Source organism: Vipera ursinii, assembly GCF_947247035.1.
Source record: "Vipera ursinii genome assembly, chromosome: 3".
Lineage (NCBI taxonomy): Eukaryota > Metazoa > Chordata > Lepidosauria > Squamata > Viperidae > Vipera > Vipera ursinii.
Window position 1 is genome coordinate 62,563,597 of NC_139516.1, and position 17,757 is coordinate 62,581,353.

The window sequence follows — 17,757 nt, forward strand, 5'->3', positions numbered from 1 at the left end:
ATGGTGGCTCAGTGGGTTAGGACGCCGAGCTTGTCGATCAGAAGATCAGCAGTTTGGCAGATCGAATCCCGAGTGCCGCGAAGCAGAGTGAGCGCCTGTTACTCATCCCAGCTTCTGCCAACCTAGCAGTTCGAAAGCACATAAAAATGCAAGTAGAAAAATAGGGACCACTACGGTGGGAAGGTAACAGCATTCCACGCGCCTTTGGCGTCTAGTCATGCCAGCCACATGACCACGGAGATGTCCTCGGACAAGCGCTGGCTCTTCGGCTTTGAAACGGAGATGAGCACCGGCCCCTAGAGTTGGAAACGACTAGCACGCACGTGCGGGGGAACCTTTACCTTTACCTTACATATATACACATACATGCATAATGTGTAAGTATGTACACACAGAAACACACACACACACACACAAATTCAGAGCTATGGAGTTGAAAATTAATGAATCAAAGATTAGTTTGGCATAACCCAGAAAATGGGAATAGACTGAAAATTATGTATAAATGTTGATAAGCTAGAGCAAATAGAAGAAATGTGATAAAATGTTTTCTAAAGATGGGGAAATTAATGGAGAAATTTTAAGATGTGCCAAAGGTAGTAGAAAAGTAGTGGGCAGCACATAGTTTGTTGTGAGGAATGAGTACTGGCTGCACATAATATGGTAGAATAAATGGCTATGCATAGGAGCATGCTTCTGCCCACACTATTATGTACACATGCAATGGGAATGGCTGGGTAAATGTAAAAGTAATTTGAATGCAATGGTCTGTGGGCAGTAAAACAAGAAACTATTGGCTCAAGAATGAATGAGAGCTGAACATATGTGGACTGAATGCAAGTGAGTGACTGGTATGAAAAAAGTATATTGAGGTGATTTAGTTATAGGGAGAGCACAGAATTGCAAAACAGGTACACAAAGGAAGAGTTAATGGGCTGAGAAGGAGAAGATTAGGCAGTGGTGGCTGGATGGGATTGATGAAATGATAAAAAAAAAGAAAATAGAAATATAAAGAACATCAAGCAATGTATGAAGCAGTGGATGGATGTGGTAAAAGCAAGGCTGGCTTACAAAGACAGACCAGTATAGAAAGGCACAGTGGAAAGTACTGATGTAAACTAGACTTAGCAACACGTCCTTTTCTTTTATTATCTCATTTAATTTCTTCTGCTTATTGTTTTTGCTGCCTTATGCACTTTACATATTACTGTTAGCTTGAAAGCGAACAGCTTGGGGAGTGAATATCCATATGGCATATGTAGGTGTGCTCCTGAACAATTATTCTACTACTACAATAGAAGTTAACTTACCCTTGCTTAAGGGTAGTGTGCATGTAAGTATGTCTGTCATATGTTCCATCATCAGTCGCTTTCAAAATTATTACAAAGCCGTGCTCCAGAACTGCATAGCAAGAATACTCACTGCATATCAATTCAGATTCATCCGATCCATCTGAACATTCCTCCTCACCATCACACTTCCATCTAGATGGGATGCAGTGACCATTGTTGCAGGTAAAATCAGACTCTGCACAGGTCTTCTTTGCTGAAAGGAGAGAAAGAAGGTTTTTTTTTAAAAAAAGGAAAAAGAATAGTTCAATTGGACAGTAAATCATTCTTTGATTTTAGATGCACAGTAATCAATCAAAAACACTTCTTACGTCTCAAAGTTGCACAATTCATCTATTACTAGATCATAAGGAATCAATGTTTCACTAGCTTGAACTGGGCATGCCTTCACCAAGGGAACTTAGAGCCTAACAGCTTTGGGAACAGAAGAATGAAGAAAAAAAAACCTTAACCTCTTCCAAAATTGTATCTATGGATATTGCCATGAGTAAACTATGTTTTCAGAAAGCAATAAATGGAATAAGATTTCTTTATGCTTTCCTGTCTTGTTCCCTCAATCACAACTGCAGTACAGGTAATAATTCTTGGTTTTCTTGTGTTTCTGTCAGGCACAAGAAACCAGGAGCCAGGATGTGATTCAAAAGTACTGCAAGTTTATTTCATGCTACCTATACACAAAAATCTGAACAACTAATGGTCAAGACAAATTGGCAGCTGATAAGAATCAACAGAACTTACAGGGGGCTGGCCTTAGCTCTCTTATGGAAGCATAGGGACTCTAAACTGATGGTGTGTTTGACTCTGCTCTTGAGCTCAGCCTGATCATTTCCTACAATTTCACTACCATTTTCCATCCCTATTTTAATATTTAATGACTACGGGCCTCGCAGTTTAAGGATTGATATTATATTACAGTTAGGCCACGCTGTGTTTTGCTTGTGTACAACTGACAGATTGGGTGACAAATTGTGATTTTAATATAGATTTTATCTTTTATTTATTATTTTATTCTAAAAATTTTAACTGGATATTCCTTGAGTGTTTTTAACTTGTTCTGGTGTCTGGCCTTTGATTATAATAAACGCATTCCACTCCCAACCGGCATTAGCAAACTGGAGGATGTCAGTAGCTTTGGAGGGCATCAGATCAAGGAAAATTATTTTCAGAGATACTTTGAATAGCACATAGTTTCATATCACTTGGGTTGATAGGCTTCAATTAGGAAGTATGGTAAAATGAGGGTTCTTAAAATTTTGTGAGAAGGAAGCAACAAATCCATTACAAACTCAATGGGTTTAAAAGTAGTGCAAATATATCCTATTAATTTACTCAGCTGGAATCAGTAGACCATCAGTTTAAAAATAAAAATAAAAATTATTTAAAAAATAAAAATTATTTTTTTCCACCCAATGAGGTGATCATATGTGTCTAACTAAAGCCCATTCTCGGGAGACAAGAAGAGCAGCATTAAAAGATAGAAGGCCAAATTTTAAATACAGTATTGTATTAATGAACACTGAAAAAACAAACCTTCCCATCTGATAAACTATCATTTTTATCATAAAAATGTACAGTTTCCTTATTGTGACATCCTAGGAAATATGAGGCTTTCTTCAAACAGTATTGTAAGTACAGACAAGCATACCATGAGGAATGGAACGTATTGCTTCCTGTGCACAAATCACATGAATTATGAATTATCAACAGCAGGTAGTTATTCTTGGTGGCCCAGCTGATGGTTATGTAGTAAGGCAGAAAAAATATTGAAGCAGCCTCCAGATTTATGTTTTTATTTTAAAAACTTTTGCTTGACAACCTCAACCTTTTCTATTGATTTATTAGCTAATTCAATCTCAAGTAAGTGGGGTTTTCCATGTAAAAGCGTATCACACATCTTGTGCTTGCTATGGAGTTGTTATTCTGAAATCAGATCAGACAGTCAAGTATTATGTGCACTTCAAATGAGAGAATGAAACACCTTGTGCTCCAGATGTTTTAGATAACCAATCCTGCACTCCTTTGCCAAGGGTCATGCTAGCTACAGCTAGGAGTGATTGAAATTAGAATTTCTGGAGAAATAACTTTTTTCTGAACTCTGATTAGCTAGGCTTAAGGAGGTTGAAATAACAACACAAGAATTTCAATCGCTACTCTGTTTTCAGATGAAAAACCTACATGTAGGCAACGTAGTGCCAGTAGCTTTTTCTCACATTCTTTCTAAATAATGGAAAGGACACCTGTCTCTTTGTGGAGGAGGAGGACAATGCACCTATGGACTGTTTTGAAAACCAGTATGGCCTTCTTAAAACTTGGAGACATTAGCCTGCCTACCTCAGACAGAGAGTATTACAGTGGATTATGGATCTTCAGATGCTACCTTGATTCAGACATCAGTTTCAGAATCTATGGTGGACATAGAGTTTGTTTTCTGCTTGGCTTCATGAAGGGTAGGGGTGGGCAATTAATCTTCCCAAGGGGCCAGTGGGACTGTTGTGAAGAGTTGAACCAATTTAACCTGATCTGGTGACCTCAAACTCTATCACCTCAGGCTGCTGCAGTCTAGGGGTGAGCACTTTCTCTTCTCATTCTCCTGTGGCTGCCAGTTGACAAAGAGTGCATGGTGACTGTGCAGAGCCAGATCCCACTACCTCTTCTTCTGCCCCCTGCAGTGCATTTATTTACATCTGGTTTCTAATTTCCGACTGACCTCACGTGGGTGCGACAGGGAGAGTCCAAAGGCCCAAATGTGGCTTTAGGGGCCATAAAATGCCCAGTTCCAATGTAGGGACTAGCCTTGAAACTCAACAGCAATTTCAGCTATTCACATTTTAGCTATCTGATCTGTCTTCAAATGAATTCTGTCTTCAAGAGAGTGTTAGCTACTATGGGCAATAAGACCTCTCCCCAAATATTTCCAAACTTTGTATTATAAACATATATTGTGTTGTATAATTTTGTCTGCTGAGCTAGATAATAGAAAATTTCAGCATGAATGGAAAATAATGAGGAAAATAAAGCAGGTATCCATATTCTCTCCATAAAACTATTATGATTTTACCCTCTACAGGTTATATTTTCATACTATGACATTACAGTGATTTAATGTTTTTCAAAGAAGTTTGCAATAATTTTAATATGCAGATTGTATACTAACATTGTTCTCTGATGGTTTCAGCCTCAAAACATTTCCTTCAGGACAGATTAAAACTATTTATTGTAATAAAGCGTTATAGTTTTAATAGCCTTCATAACATGCATGGCCAGACATTTTTACCACTTTGATCTGCTTTTCTTTTCTGCATCATTCATCCCAAAATGTTCCAATATACTTACTCCTGACTTGGTAATGCCCCAGCTTTGGCATGACAAAGCCATTTCCCCACTGATGTACCAATAATACCCTGACTGTTATCTTTGACGAAAAGGGCTGCTGGCAAAACTGGGGTCTGCCAATGATCCTGAATAAGGGAGATACAAAGCTCCCTCCACCACATAAACACGCTGGTAGCAGATGGTGCCATGGACTGCTTTGTTCCCTTGACAGGGTTCTTTGAAAGCACAATTAATTTATTATCAGGCATCACAAAGAGGGAAGAGACATATAATACTGGCAAAGAACCATCCAACGGCATTTTGAAGGTGTTAATATGCTTGGTTTGCATCCTCACAATCAGATAGCCTGTAAGGTCTTTTTTTCTTGCAATGCCCAACATCTGCTGATCAAACTATAAGGATGGTAAGTAAATCTGCTCAGGAGGGGCAAAAGAAATCAATTCAGTTTGTCAGCTGAACAGAAGCCACCTGAGTATCTTCAATGGAGACTACAGAGAAACAGAAAAGTCCGAGTGGTGATTATTTTTACTGCATGAATTCAGGGATCTTAAAATACAAGCTCCCAACAGTACAAATCCGTCTTTCCATTAAAACAAGCATATTTAAACAAATGCTATTGAATATGATTAATCTAAATGCCGACAATTTAATCTGCCCCAGTTGCTAAAAGCAATGCTTCTCTAGGGAAGACATAGGCCTATGGCAAGGCAATACCATACCCCAACTCCTATCTTTATGATGTCAGTTACTGTATTTATCATTTGTAAATCATTCATTTATGTACAAAGTACATTTAATTACAATTATCTTACTCATTCCACCCTAAGCCTGCAAGGTGCATGGCTGCATGCTCCCTTTAAGAAGCAGAAACTGGGACCCATAGTATATACCTTGACCACATTTATCTCAGGTTACTACCAGCAATTTGAGGCTTTCAGCCAGCCTTCAAGAAAACAGAACCGAGGAGGCAGGAATTATCAACCAATCTTTCCGTGCTGAACTTCTCCTGAGCATAAAAGAAAGAAGTCTTTGAAGCAGTGCCTCCTGTGAAGAATGCGTTTCAGAAGCCATACCTGCCTACTCAAAAATAATTTAAATCAGCAATAATTCACATCTATATGCAAATGGCATATTGAATGGAAAAAGGCATAAAAATAGGCTCAGAAAGTGTGCGTGAATGACAAATGTCTATAAGACAAAAATAGAAATCTATTATATCATGTTTGGGATGGAGAAATTTAAAGGAAAATCCATGCCTTCCAGCCATGTCCTGTTTAAATCAGGTTTATATATTGTATATAGTAAACAACCAATTAAGAAATACAGTAGGAAATTTATTGGGTTCCTTTAATTTATTTTTCTTCCCGACATCCAGTTACAATCATTGTTTTAGCAAGCCAGAATGTGGAAGACACCCAGGTGAGCTGTCACGGCAACTCTGAATTTTAAGAAAAGGAAAAAAAATAGCATCATGGATATATTTTTTTAATGCAATGGGGAAATTTGGATTCAGGGGATAGACTTCTTTTTGTTTTATTTTGGGAAGAAAACAAAGTTATTTATGCCTTATTTCACAGACTGGGAAAATTCCTGTGATAATTCTGTATGAAGTATCTTTATGAATTATTCTTGGGACGGCCTACAGATTGTTTTGACTCAACTCCCATGTCTTATTTATTATTTATTGCATTCTACTAGACAATATGTGTCTCATAGGAATGAGACTAAAGTGGGTATATATATTATAACAATCCATCATTGTAGATATAATACTAGAAAACTCTAGAAAACCATTGTCATGCAGTCGGGGGAGTGCTAACAATTGTAGCCAAATATGATCTGGCATGAAAAAAATGGGAAAATATGATTTAAAAGATGCAGATTCTGCATACAAATGTATAAAGTCCAATACTAACTCTGGGACTTTCTTCTCAGAAGATATATATAACAATACACTACAAAATAGGCACTAGAGATTTTCTTATGGGAGAAACAAACAGTACAAAAATAAAAGGAAATATTGTTTAATTATTTGTGGATCACAGTAAGACTGTTCATTTTTGAAACACAAGCATATAGTACTAAAGTATGGGGTAATAATTGAAACATAAAATATTAATATTTACTATCAAATTCTACAAATGGACTTTCAAATTTTCATTTCATCTTAAGATTATTTAGTGAAACTACAATATCCAAAAAGTAAAACTTTAACACAAGCACCAACCATTTGGCTGAATGTGTAACTTGAATTTCTCAGAATTTCCCACATGAAAGAGAAAGACATAATTTAAAAAGTTCTGAAAAATTTCACATGAACTACATAAGCTGCCAAACATCTTTCCCAACCAGATGTTTTTCAGATATGCTGGGAATACGTCTCCCACAACCTGTTCCCTGAGAAGTTAAGGCTCCTGTATAAAAGTATCTCTGTGACTGTTTTTCTGCTGTAATCTCCCAATGTAACTAAAACCTCTGGAGATTTAACTGCTGTTTATGGAGCAAGAAGAAACAACAGTAGCAACCATATGTTAATTCTGGCAAATGGTAGGAAAAGCTAAACTCATCCCATGGGCAGTACCTTTTCAAAAATGTCATAAAGATGATGTGGGAAAGCATTGCTGAACTTATGGTTACCAACCATTCCTTTTGGTTACAATTACTTTACCTGGCACCATATACTGTATAAATAGCTTAGTTTTATTCCATGGAGCAGAACAAGAAGGATGAAACTAGAATCCAATCAGAAGAGATCAGTTTATAAAGCCCAGCCAAGATTTATACAGTCCTAGCTATAACCATCGTTCAGTTAGTGACAGAATATAAAGGAAGCTTATCAAGTTGCAAAAGCTGTTTTGATTAATAATATTATAAAGAACAAGACAGAAAATTCTAGCAGTTTATCTCTGACAATTTCAAATACTCCCCAAAGAGGCATGAACAAATAAGCATCTCAAAGGGCATTTAAAGCAGTTACTAGGGGAGAATCTGTTCTTTTGTGCATAAAATTTCAGAACTGGTGGGGAAGGACAGCGTCTTTGTTTAATGATTTAAAAGCAGGAGAAGATAAAAAGAAAGGGGGTTACACTACTGTATATAAATGACCACTGGAAGGGCAGCCATCTGTTCTGAATTATAGGATTACTCAATAAGGCAATGCCAAATCCTGAAAGCTGCAACAGATCTGTGGAAATCAGCTGCCAGTTAGGTTTGCAAAAATTTAATGATCAGAGAGTCGGGAATGATTTTGAAGAGAAAAAAATATATTGGAGGTCCAGGAAAACTGGTTACCAGGAGATAAGATGCAGTGCTCTTAAGGAGAACATTCTGAAAACCTGAGGTAAAAAGATCCACCATGGCTCTTCACGTGGCTGCAAGAAGGTCCAGAACCAGCAGCATGTATCCAAGGTGACTTCCTCAGGGAAGCTGAAGATCCTAGATTGCTAGAGACCAAGAATGCCAACAAAGATCTATGAGAGTTCCTTAGCATGCTTAGGTCTGAAGGTAAGGTAGTTTGCCAAATTCAACTCAGCTGCCTTCTGTTGTTATCTCCTTGTTCGCTCTGAAATCTGGAAATGGCATTTGGAGTTTCACTCACCAGCCATCATAGTCTGAAATAACTGGGGCCAAAAAGGGTTGGCACTTTGGCGGGTCGAATCCCGAGTGCTGCGTAACAGAGTGAGCGCCTGTTACTTGTCCCAGCTTCTGCCAACCTAGCAGTTTGAATGCATGTAAAAATGCAAGTAGAAAAAATAGGGACCACTACGGTGGGAAGGTAACAGCGTTCCGTGCGCCTTTGGCATCTAGTCATGCTGGCCACATGACCACGGAGACATCCTCGGACAAGCACTGGCTCTTCGGCTTTGAAACGGAGATGAGCACCGGCCCCTAGAGTCGGAAACGACTAGCACGCATGTGCGGGGGAACCTTTACCTTTACTGTATTTTCAAAGAGATGTAAAAATATGACCCTTCAGGGAAGCATCTTGGGATGCTTGAAGATTCTGCTATGAATGGTGATATAACACGGCGATGATGTAAAAAAGATGTTGAGACTCTAGAAAGAGCGCAGAGAAGAGTAACAAAGATGATTAGCAGACTGGAGGCTAAAACATATAAAGAATGGTTGCTGGAATTGTGTGTCTAGTTTAATGAAGAGAAGGACTGGGGGTGACATGATAGCAGTCTTCCAATATCTCAGGGGTTGCCACAAAGAAGAGGGAATCAAGCTATTCTCCAAAGTACCTGAAGGCAGGACAAGAAGCAATTGATGGAAAGTAAACAAGGAGACAAGCATTCTAGAACTAAGGAGAAATTTCCTGAAAGTTAAGAACAATTAATCAGTGGAACAACCTGCCACCAGAAGTTGTGAATGTTCCAACACTGGAAGTTTTTAAGAAGAGTCTGGACAAGCATTTGTCTGAAATGGTATCTCCTGCCTGAGCAGGGATTTGGAGCAGAAGACCTCCAAGGTCCCTTCCAATTCTGTTATATTTCTTTTTATTTTGCAGTTGTTGGAAATGGAGTAGCATTTAAGATAAAAGACAATTACTTCCAATTTGTAAAATGTTTACACATCTTGCTTTTTATTGAGAAGGGGATCCCGTTGAGTCAGTCTTGACTCCTGAAACCTACCTGAACAATCCCTTCAGGTTTTTTGGCAACACTTTTGAGGAAGTATTTTGCCATTGTCACTTCCTTGGGCTGAGAATGAGTGACTGGCCCAAAGACAATAAACTGGCTTTGTGCCTAAGGCAGGACTAGAAATCACAGTCTTCTGATTTCTAGCTTGATGCCTTTAATTAAATTTGGCTTCATATTGCTCCTTGGAACCTAAAAATAGTTCTGTGCAAACAATCTGTAATCTGTGAAGTAATCTGCAGCAACTCTGTGCAGCAAAATGGTGCAAATGTTGTTCCTCACAGCAGGTCCTTAAACCAAATGTGGGGGGGTGTTGTTTTTTTTACTTTGAGTAATCCCAGGAAAAGCAGAATTTGATTTGCCAAGAAGACTGGTGTATGGGACTACACAAGCTGTAGATTAACTTCTGCTCTTCAAATCCAGATTAAATATTAAATCCAAATCCAGAATCACCTTGGGAGGGATGGGTGGCATACAAGTTTGATAAATAAATAACTGCAAAGTCCCAATAAAAACATTTTATAAAAATGCTTGCTGAAATATTGGAACACCCACAGGAAAAAATATGCAAACAAGTATAAATCCTTGCTTGGAATTTATTATTTGTCTTGCAAGTGTCTGAATAAACTCATGAGATATTGAATTCAATATACATATGCCCATAGTTTACTTTTAAAAAAAGGGTATGTGTGCACTCTACATACATATTTATCAGGAGTCTGCACACCAAGGGAGAACTTCTGTTTATGTAAATCCAGTTATAGAGACAAAAGGGAAGAGCTATGTCAAGGGATATAACTCTGGTTATTGCATTATTACAGCATCTCAGAAGATAATTAAAAGAAAATGCAGAGACTGAAATAGTGAAATTTATGCCAAGTCCAAGGCAACTGTTCCATGCATTTTATTGCAATAAATTTTAAGAAACAAATAGAACCAAGCAGGCTAAAAATGAAATGTACAAGTAGGAGCCAAAAAAAATCCACAATCAAGTTGATAAGAAAGATAATCATATGAAATAGAAAGAAGAAAAATAGTTCATCACAATTTGTACCCCCAGATGTTAAGAAACGTAGAATGTTATTTTTGGAACATACAGTAATTTTAGGAGACCTACCTGTTTAAATGCTTAGATTCTAGACCAGGGGTGTCAAACTCAATTTCATTGAGGGCCGCATCAGCATTGCGCTTGCCCTCAGGGGGCCGGGTGGGTATGGCCAGGGTGGGTGTGGCCTACTGGGTGGGCGTGGCTAGAGTGTGTATGGCCTACTGGGTGGGCGTGGCCAGCTCTACATCGTTCGCATCAAGGGTGCCTATGGGGGCCTGGGCAGGAGTGGGACAGATCTGAGGGTCTCTGGCAGAAGGAGGGTCTCTGGGCCAGGGCCAAGGTAGTGGGGGCCATTCCCTCACTGTTTCCAGGATGGCTTCACGGGCCACATGAAACCACTTCGCGGGCCGGATCCGGCCCCCGGGCCTTGTGTTTGACATGTCTGTTCTAGACCAAGGGGATCAAACTCGCAACGTCACGTGATGTTTCGTGACTTATCACAACTTTTTTGCCATTGCCGGCAAAGGGCTGGGCACGGTTTCGCTATGATACATACGGCCTGTGGCCAGGCAGTTTGACTCCCTTGTTCTAGACTGAAATCCTATTTCACGAAAGAAGATCATACACAAGTATCAACCTGGTGCGAAAGGGCAATCCATCTTTAATTTAACACAGGTTTTTCTCCCAGTAAATTCTTAATGAGGATTTTTACAGAATTCCTTAAATTGAAGTATAGTGTAGGAAAAAGAGTGGCAGAACCCGAAGCTGGAGTTTAAAGAGAGATCAGCCTAGAATCCACACGTCACAAGCATAATTACTTTAGTTTAGTCACAAGCAAACTAAATCCAACCCCCCCCCTTTGATCCTTATCTAACTTCAAGCAGATGCTAACCGTTAGTTGAGAAGATTGCTATGTACAGGCATTTTAGCAAAAAATCAGTTTAATTGAACCTTCACCTGTCGATCTGGTCTTTCACACCTGACATATAGGAAAGAAAAAACCATTCACCAGAAATAAAGCAGGAAGAAATCTAAATATCTTCCAAATGGTTAAATTTCATTTAAAAAATCATGTAAAACAATAAAAAATGGACATGTATAAAGATTGGAAATATTGTCAAACCAGGATAAGAGCCAAAAGAATAAGGTTCTCAATATCAGCGTTGTAAACCTAGTTATGTAGGGTTTTTTTTTTTTAAATTAATCTAATTTAAAATGGGTTGGGCTATGCAGCAGAACATCTGTAAATGCATAGTTTCAATTGCTGGACTGTTATTCAAAGGATTAATCATTTATCAGCACATACAAAAACATACAATTCTTTTACTAGAAAAATTATGCTTCCGTTCAATGAATAACCAGGAAAAGGTATCACCAGTTGAACAAATTTATTGTTAGTAGTCCATCTAGAAATGAATATTGGGACTATGCTATGGAATAACAATCAATGATAATTATTTCACATATGATTTATTTGCTCTGTTATAATAAAACAATGGAAATAATCCCACCTTCTTACATAAGAGTCTTTCTTCATCTGTATCCAATGTATTGGGAAATAATTATGAATTTTACATAAAGAATAAGAACTACAGAAGTACCTGAGCTTCAGCTCTTCAGCCTGGCTATTGGCTGGAGGAATATACAGTAGTGTTGTAGTTAACAAATACTTTAAAAAACAGACCTATGAACAGTTACAAGAACGTGTAATTTGCTATGCAAAAGGTATAAATAAGGTATGTGAAACATTTAAGGAATGTGTAATTATTTTAAAAATGAAACACTATCACAAAAGCACCTGTGCCAAGTGTACTCTGTGTCACATAGTCAAACAGGTTGATATTCAATTATTTAGTTTCAGTAAATTACGCTTTTAATGCACGGGTGTCAAATTTGATCACGTCACGTGACGTATTGTGACATATCACGACGTTTTTTTGCCTTTGATGAACTGGGCTGGCTATGGCCTGCGCATGACGCATCTGGTCCATAGGCTGCCAGTTTGACACCCCTGTTTTAATGTTTTGGAAATATGTAAATGCTGTTTATCACATTCTCTGAAACATGAAAGTTATTAATCAGCTGATCAGGCAAAACACCGAGGCTTGATGAATTTTTCTCCATTCTATAAAAATATTTATATAGCTATATAACTATTAGCATAATATGTCAGACTGCAGCACAAGTGTAGTTCCTAACTGGCTGCCAAGATTCCCATTTAACATTTTATAACCTTTTTTCCTTTGTCAGACAATTATACCAGTAAGAGCCAAAATTCCAAGAATAAGAGCTTAATTATTCTGGGTTCTAACAACACAAATAAAGCTCAAAGCTTGTTGAGGTTCCTCTCTCCATCTTACATTAAACAAGATGAAGATGGGATTATTTTGAGTTTCTTTCTCACACTTTCCACGTTCTCAAACTAGTTGCTGTAATAATCCATTCTTTCATTCTCTAAGCATCTGGTGGTCTATAGGGAAAAACAGGCTTTGATTCAATCCAAAGAAAACTGAAAACCTGTGGGGACTCTCCTTTAATTCCAGATGGGGGGGTCAATCAAAAAGACAGAACTGGTACCTAATTTAGGGGGATTTAATGCTCCCAATGGAAGAATAGGAGGTACCTCTAGCTCTTGCAGATATATCCGTATTTATGGATGCATCTCTGTACATATATAAGCTGCACTAGCTCCCTATATATTTCTGGGTGTAACTCAAAGCGCTCCTGGCACTTATGAAATCCCTTGCAGAATTCCTGGTTATTTGTGGAACTGCTAGACTTTCATTGTACCATGAAATCTGGTGGGATCCAGGAAAAAAGAGCCTTTCTTGTCATGGTACCTGCCCTATGGACCATTATTTTTCCCTGAGGTTTGAATGGCCCCAGGCTGCTGGCCCTCTGTAAGGCCATGAAAACCTAGTTTTTTCTCCAAACACTGCTCTATAACATGAGCTGAACCTATTCAAAATGAAAGATTTCTGAATAAATTATACAATGATATAAAATGGTTGGCCTTAGTTATTCTGCTACCACTTTAGATGATAATAACAATAACAATAATAATAATAATGGAAAGATCCTTGGAGGTCATCTAGTCCAACCCCCTGCTGAGGCAGGAAACCCTATATCATTTCAGACAAATGATTGTCCAGCCTCTTCTTAAAAACCTCCAGTGTTGGAGCATTCACAGCTTCTGGAGGCAAGTAGTTCCACTAATTCAGGGGTGTTAAACTGCCGGCCTGCAGGCCGGATGCATCACGACGAAACCACCCAATTCCAGCAACTGTTCCTGATATGTTTTAGTCTCTAGACCCCTAATCATCTTTGTTGCTGTTCTCTGTACTCTTTCTAGAATCTCAACATCTTTTTTACATCGTTACTGGATGCAGTATGCAGTTTGTTACTCTGTTTTTCATTTTATATGCATGTTAACTTTTGGTTAGTTATCTTGTGTTTTTTATACTTAGTTGTAAAACACCAAAGTTGGGTGATCATGTAAATCGAATATATAAATATAAATTTCTATAATTAAATTTATACAATGAAAAAATGGGGGTGACATTGGTTTTGACTAATTATTAGGTTGTGGATCAAAGATATCTGGAAATGTGCTTCACTTTCTGGGATTCACAGTATATGTCTGGTACATTCATTAGATTTATTATGAAGAAGATACAAAAAATGGATTGCTGATTATCAGCAGTCTTCTAAAAAGGGTACGGTAGTCATAAAATAGTTTCCTAATATGGACTGTAAAAGAGTTTAAGCTATTCAGTAATGAAGGAAATGATCCCTCTGTGACTGAACCATTAAAAACCCAAGCTGAAGGAAAAAATTAAAAATTTGGCTTATGACCTTGAAAGACGGGGTTTAATTTGCACTGCTCAAAGCCACGCTTTGCGTTTTTCATTCTTTGCAGACACAAAATAAGGGCAGATTGGCAATGCAAAATAGAAAGAGTCACTCTGCCTATCAGCAAAATGAGATAATCAAAGATGACAAAAAGGAACATATCTGACAGATGCAACAGGAAGGCCTCCCAATGAATGGAATTGGCAAAGGGTTTGCATAAAGCACAACAGACCACAATGTAGAAAGTACCAAGAAACTGTCAGTCGTCCCTCGCAATTTGTTCATATACAATAAAGAACAAGGATTTGGAACCAAAGAGTGTTGGGTTTATTCATGAGAGCGCACTTCACTTTGCATTTGACTGAACCTGTTTTCCAGTGAAACTGGCTGAATTATACATAAAAGCCATTTTAATAATGTTCTCCAATGCCAAAATTAGTTGCAAACTGAACAGCAGGTCCATCTTCTACTCCAAGCCTGTTAACAGTGGAAGAAAGCCAAATAAATGTCTATTAATAACAAAGTGCTGGTTTCCTTCGTTTTCATGCTCATACAATAAACTGAATAATTAGAACAACAGAAGGATTTACTTTACTACTGCCAATGTAGAATTCAGCAAAACAGAATATTAACACTCTCCTCTTAAAACTATTTTTAATTGATTTATTTGCATCATGCCTTTATTATTTTTATAAAATAACTCAAGGTGGCAAACCTATATAATACTTCTTCCTCTTCCTATTTTCCCCCTCAACAACCCTGTGAGGTGGGTTGGGCTGACCCAGAATGACTGGCCAAGACACCCAGTTGTCTTTCATGGCTAAAACTAGAACTCACGGTCTCCTGCTTTCTAGCCTGGTGATTTTAATCACTAGATCAAATCTATTAGAATGTTATTACATCCAAATTTAGATATAATGTGAAGATGTCAATAATTGATTAGGTTACGTAACAAGGAGAATGGTTCAATGTCCCTTTCTTCCCTTTGCATATTCCTTTTGAAAGCATGTATTTTCATGAATCCTAGCCTTCAGGATTTTTTAAAGAATTTATAAACACTGTCATTTTAAAAAATTAAGAATTAACATTTGAAATGTATAGACTATTCTGTTGAAAACATTGGTATAAGAGCTGTGGTGGCACAGTGATTAGAATGCAGTATTGCAGGCTAATTCTGCCAACTGCCAGCAGTTCGATTCTCACTGGCTCAAGGTTGACTCAGCCTTCCATCCTTCCGAGGTCGGCAAAATGAGGAGCCAGATTGTTGGAGGCAACATGCTGACTCTGTAAACCGTTTAGAGAGGGCTGTAAAGCACTATGAAGCAGTATATTCTACTGCAATTAAATGCCACCTAATCTATGAAAGTTTCCTTGCTGAAGAACAAGAACTAATAAAACCACCAGCATTTAATTTCATTTTAGTGGGCATTTCCAATCTTAAGTCTGGAAATTCAACACATGGACTTTACCATCCCATCATTATGGGACAGAATGCGATACAATATAAGCTATGAATTTTGTCTTAAGGTTCTCAGTTTTTCTTCTGCATTAGGCAAGCAATTTCCCCCCACATCTCAGCTCTCTATTTGCAGCATGGGAATAAAGCCCAGCTTTCTTCCTTAGAGACTTGCACTAAAGATTATAATTACGTAACAAAACCAATTTGAATAAAAATGTTATATACTGAATGCATACCATTAGTGTGCATCATTCTGACAGCTGCTGGTTATTATACTACGTTTTTCTGTGATCTACAAATTTAGGAGTGTGAAATATGTTTTTCTCAAATGTTTAGAAATAATCGTTCAATGTACATTCTGCTCAACTTCTCAAATGATGCATTCTTTCAACTCACTGCTAAGAAGACTCCTCGGTGCTTCATGTTTAAAATACAAGATATGGGTCGGAATTTTAGAACAATTAAAAAAAACCTGAGCTCCAGACAAATCCCACACATTCCCATTATTAAAACATGCTAACTGTGTAACTTTGCAGATCAGCTGAATTTCAGGATTACTCCTGACAATCCATTCATCAAAATGCATTATTTATATTTGGAAGCCATAGTTACGGTTTATGAAATTTCAGTAATTACATCAAATTAATCTTAGCTACCATCAACATGCTTGTTGGTTTGTCGCTGTGCCCAATAACCTCCTCCTTCCCCAAATGGTTGCTGATAAAAGCACAGTGGTACTAACATAGAATCCTTTCTTCTCAGAATGATAGCATAAGATCAGTTAAGTCTTTTCTGAATTTGTCTACCGAGGTTCTCAGTCAACCAGGCCATGGTTGTCCCAAAAATGCTTTTTCAAGAGCCAACTGGACTTCCTTTGTTTTTCCTTGAAGATGTTTTGATTCTCACCTAAGAAGCCTCTTCAGCTCTGACTGAATGGGGGTGGGGGTGGGGGTGGGGATGGAAGCTTTTATATTTGAAAACAGGCCTGTTGCTACCTAAACCAAAATAATTTTCTTAATTTTCAGAGTTTCTTAAAAAAGAATAGTCCTATAAATGTTGAAAGATTATAAAAAAAAACAATTTACCTCACAACCATTTCTGGTGTTCTCCTTAAGCCTATTATTTCCCTACAATTTAACTGTTAATCTGAACAAAGGATAAGAATGAGGTGGAAGCATTGCAGAATTCTTAATAAGACCATTTTATCAAACAGTTTCTGCCTTCTGCGAGCCTTCCGGTATATACGGCAGGAGAGAAGCGAATGGCAGATGTTCTCCGTAGCAACTCTTCTTCTTCAGAATAGCCGAGTCCTTACCTTCACGGACTTTTAGAAGCAGGTGAAAACCTGGCTGTTCTAAGGCCTTCAGAGATTACTGACAACTAGCAACTCTGTGTTTAATACATTTTCGCTTTGTTATTTTTCATATTTAAATTGGAAATTTAGATTTACTACAGGTAGGCCTCAACTTATGACCACAACTGAGCCCAAAATTTCTGTTGTTAAATGAAGACAATTGTTATGTGAATTCTGCCCCATTTTACAACCTTTTTTACCTCAGTCATTAAGTGAATCACTGCAGTTGATAAGTTAGTAACTTGATTCTTAAGTGAATCTGGCTTCCCCATTAACTGTGCTTGTCAGAAGGTTGCAAAAGGGGATCACGTGACCTTGGGACACAGCAAAGGTCATAAGTATGAACCAGTTGCTGAGCATCTGAATTTTGATCACATGATCATGGGGTTGTCACAAAGGTCGTAACTGTGAAAAATGGTTGTAACTCACTTTTTTCAGTACCGTTGTAACTTTGGTCATTAAATGAACTGTTGTTACATCGAGGACTACCTGTATTTTAATTACAAGTAGTCCTTCTTACAACAGTTCATTTAGTGACTGTTCGAAGTTACAATGGCACCGAAAAAAGTGACTTATGACCATTCTTCACATGACTGTTGCAGCGGCCCTGTGGTCAAGTGATCAAAATTTAGAACACTTGGCAAGTGATTCGTATTTATGATGGTTGAAGTGTCCTGATATCACCTTTTGCGACCTTCTGACAAGCAAGTTAGTGGGAAAGC

The 17,757-nt window shown here is 37.9% G+C and overlaps 1 protein-coding gene across 1 annotated transcript in view; it reads right to left on the minus strand.

The window, feature by feature from the left end:
• Positions 1-17,757, minus strand: part of LRP8 (LDL receptor related protein 8) — a 218,706-nt gene that overhangs the window by 87,632 nt on the left and 113,317 nt on the right. Inside the window, 1 exon segment of the mRNA XM_083357677.1 lies at positions 1,423-1,545. Coding sequence (XP_083213803.1) covers positions 1,423-1,545 — 123 coding nt within the window.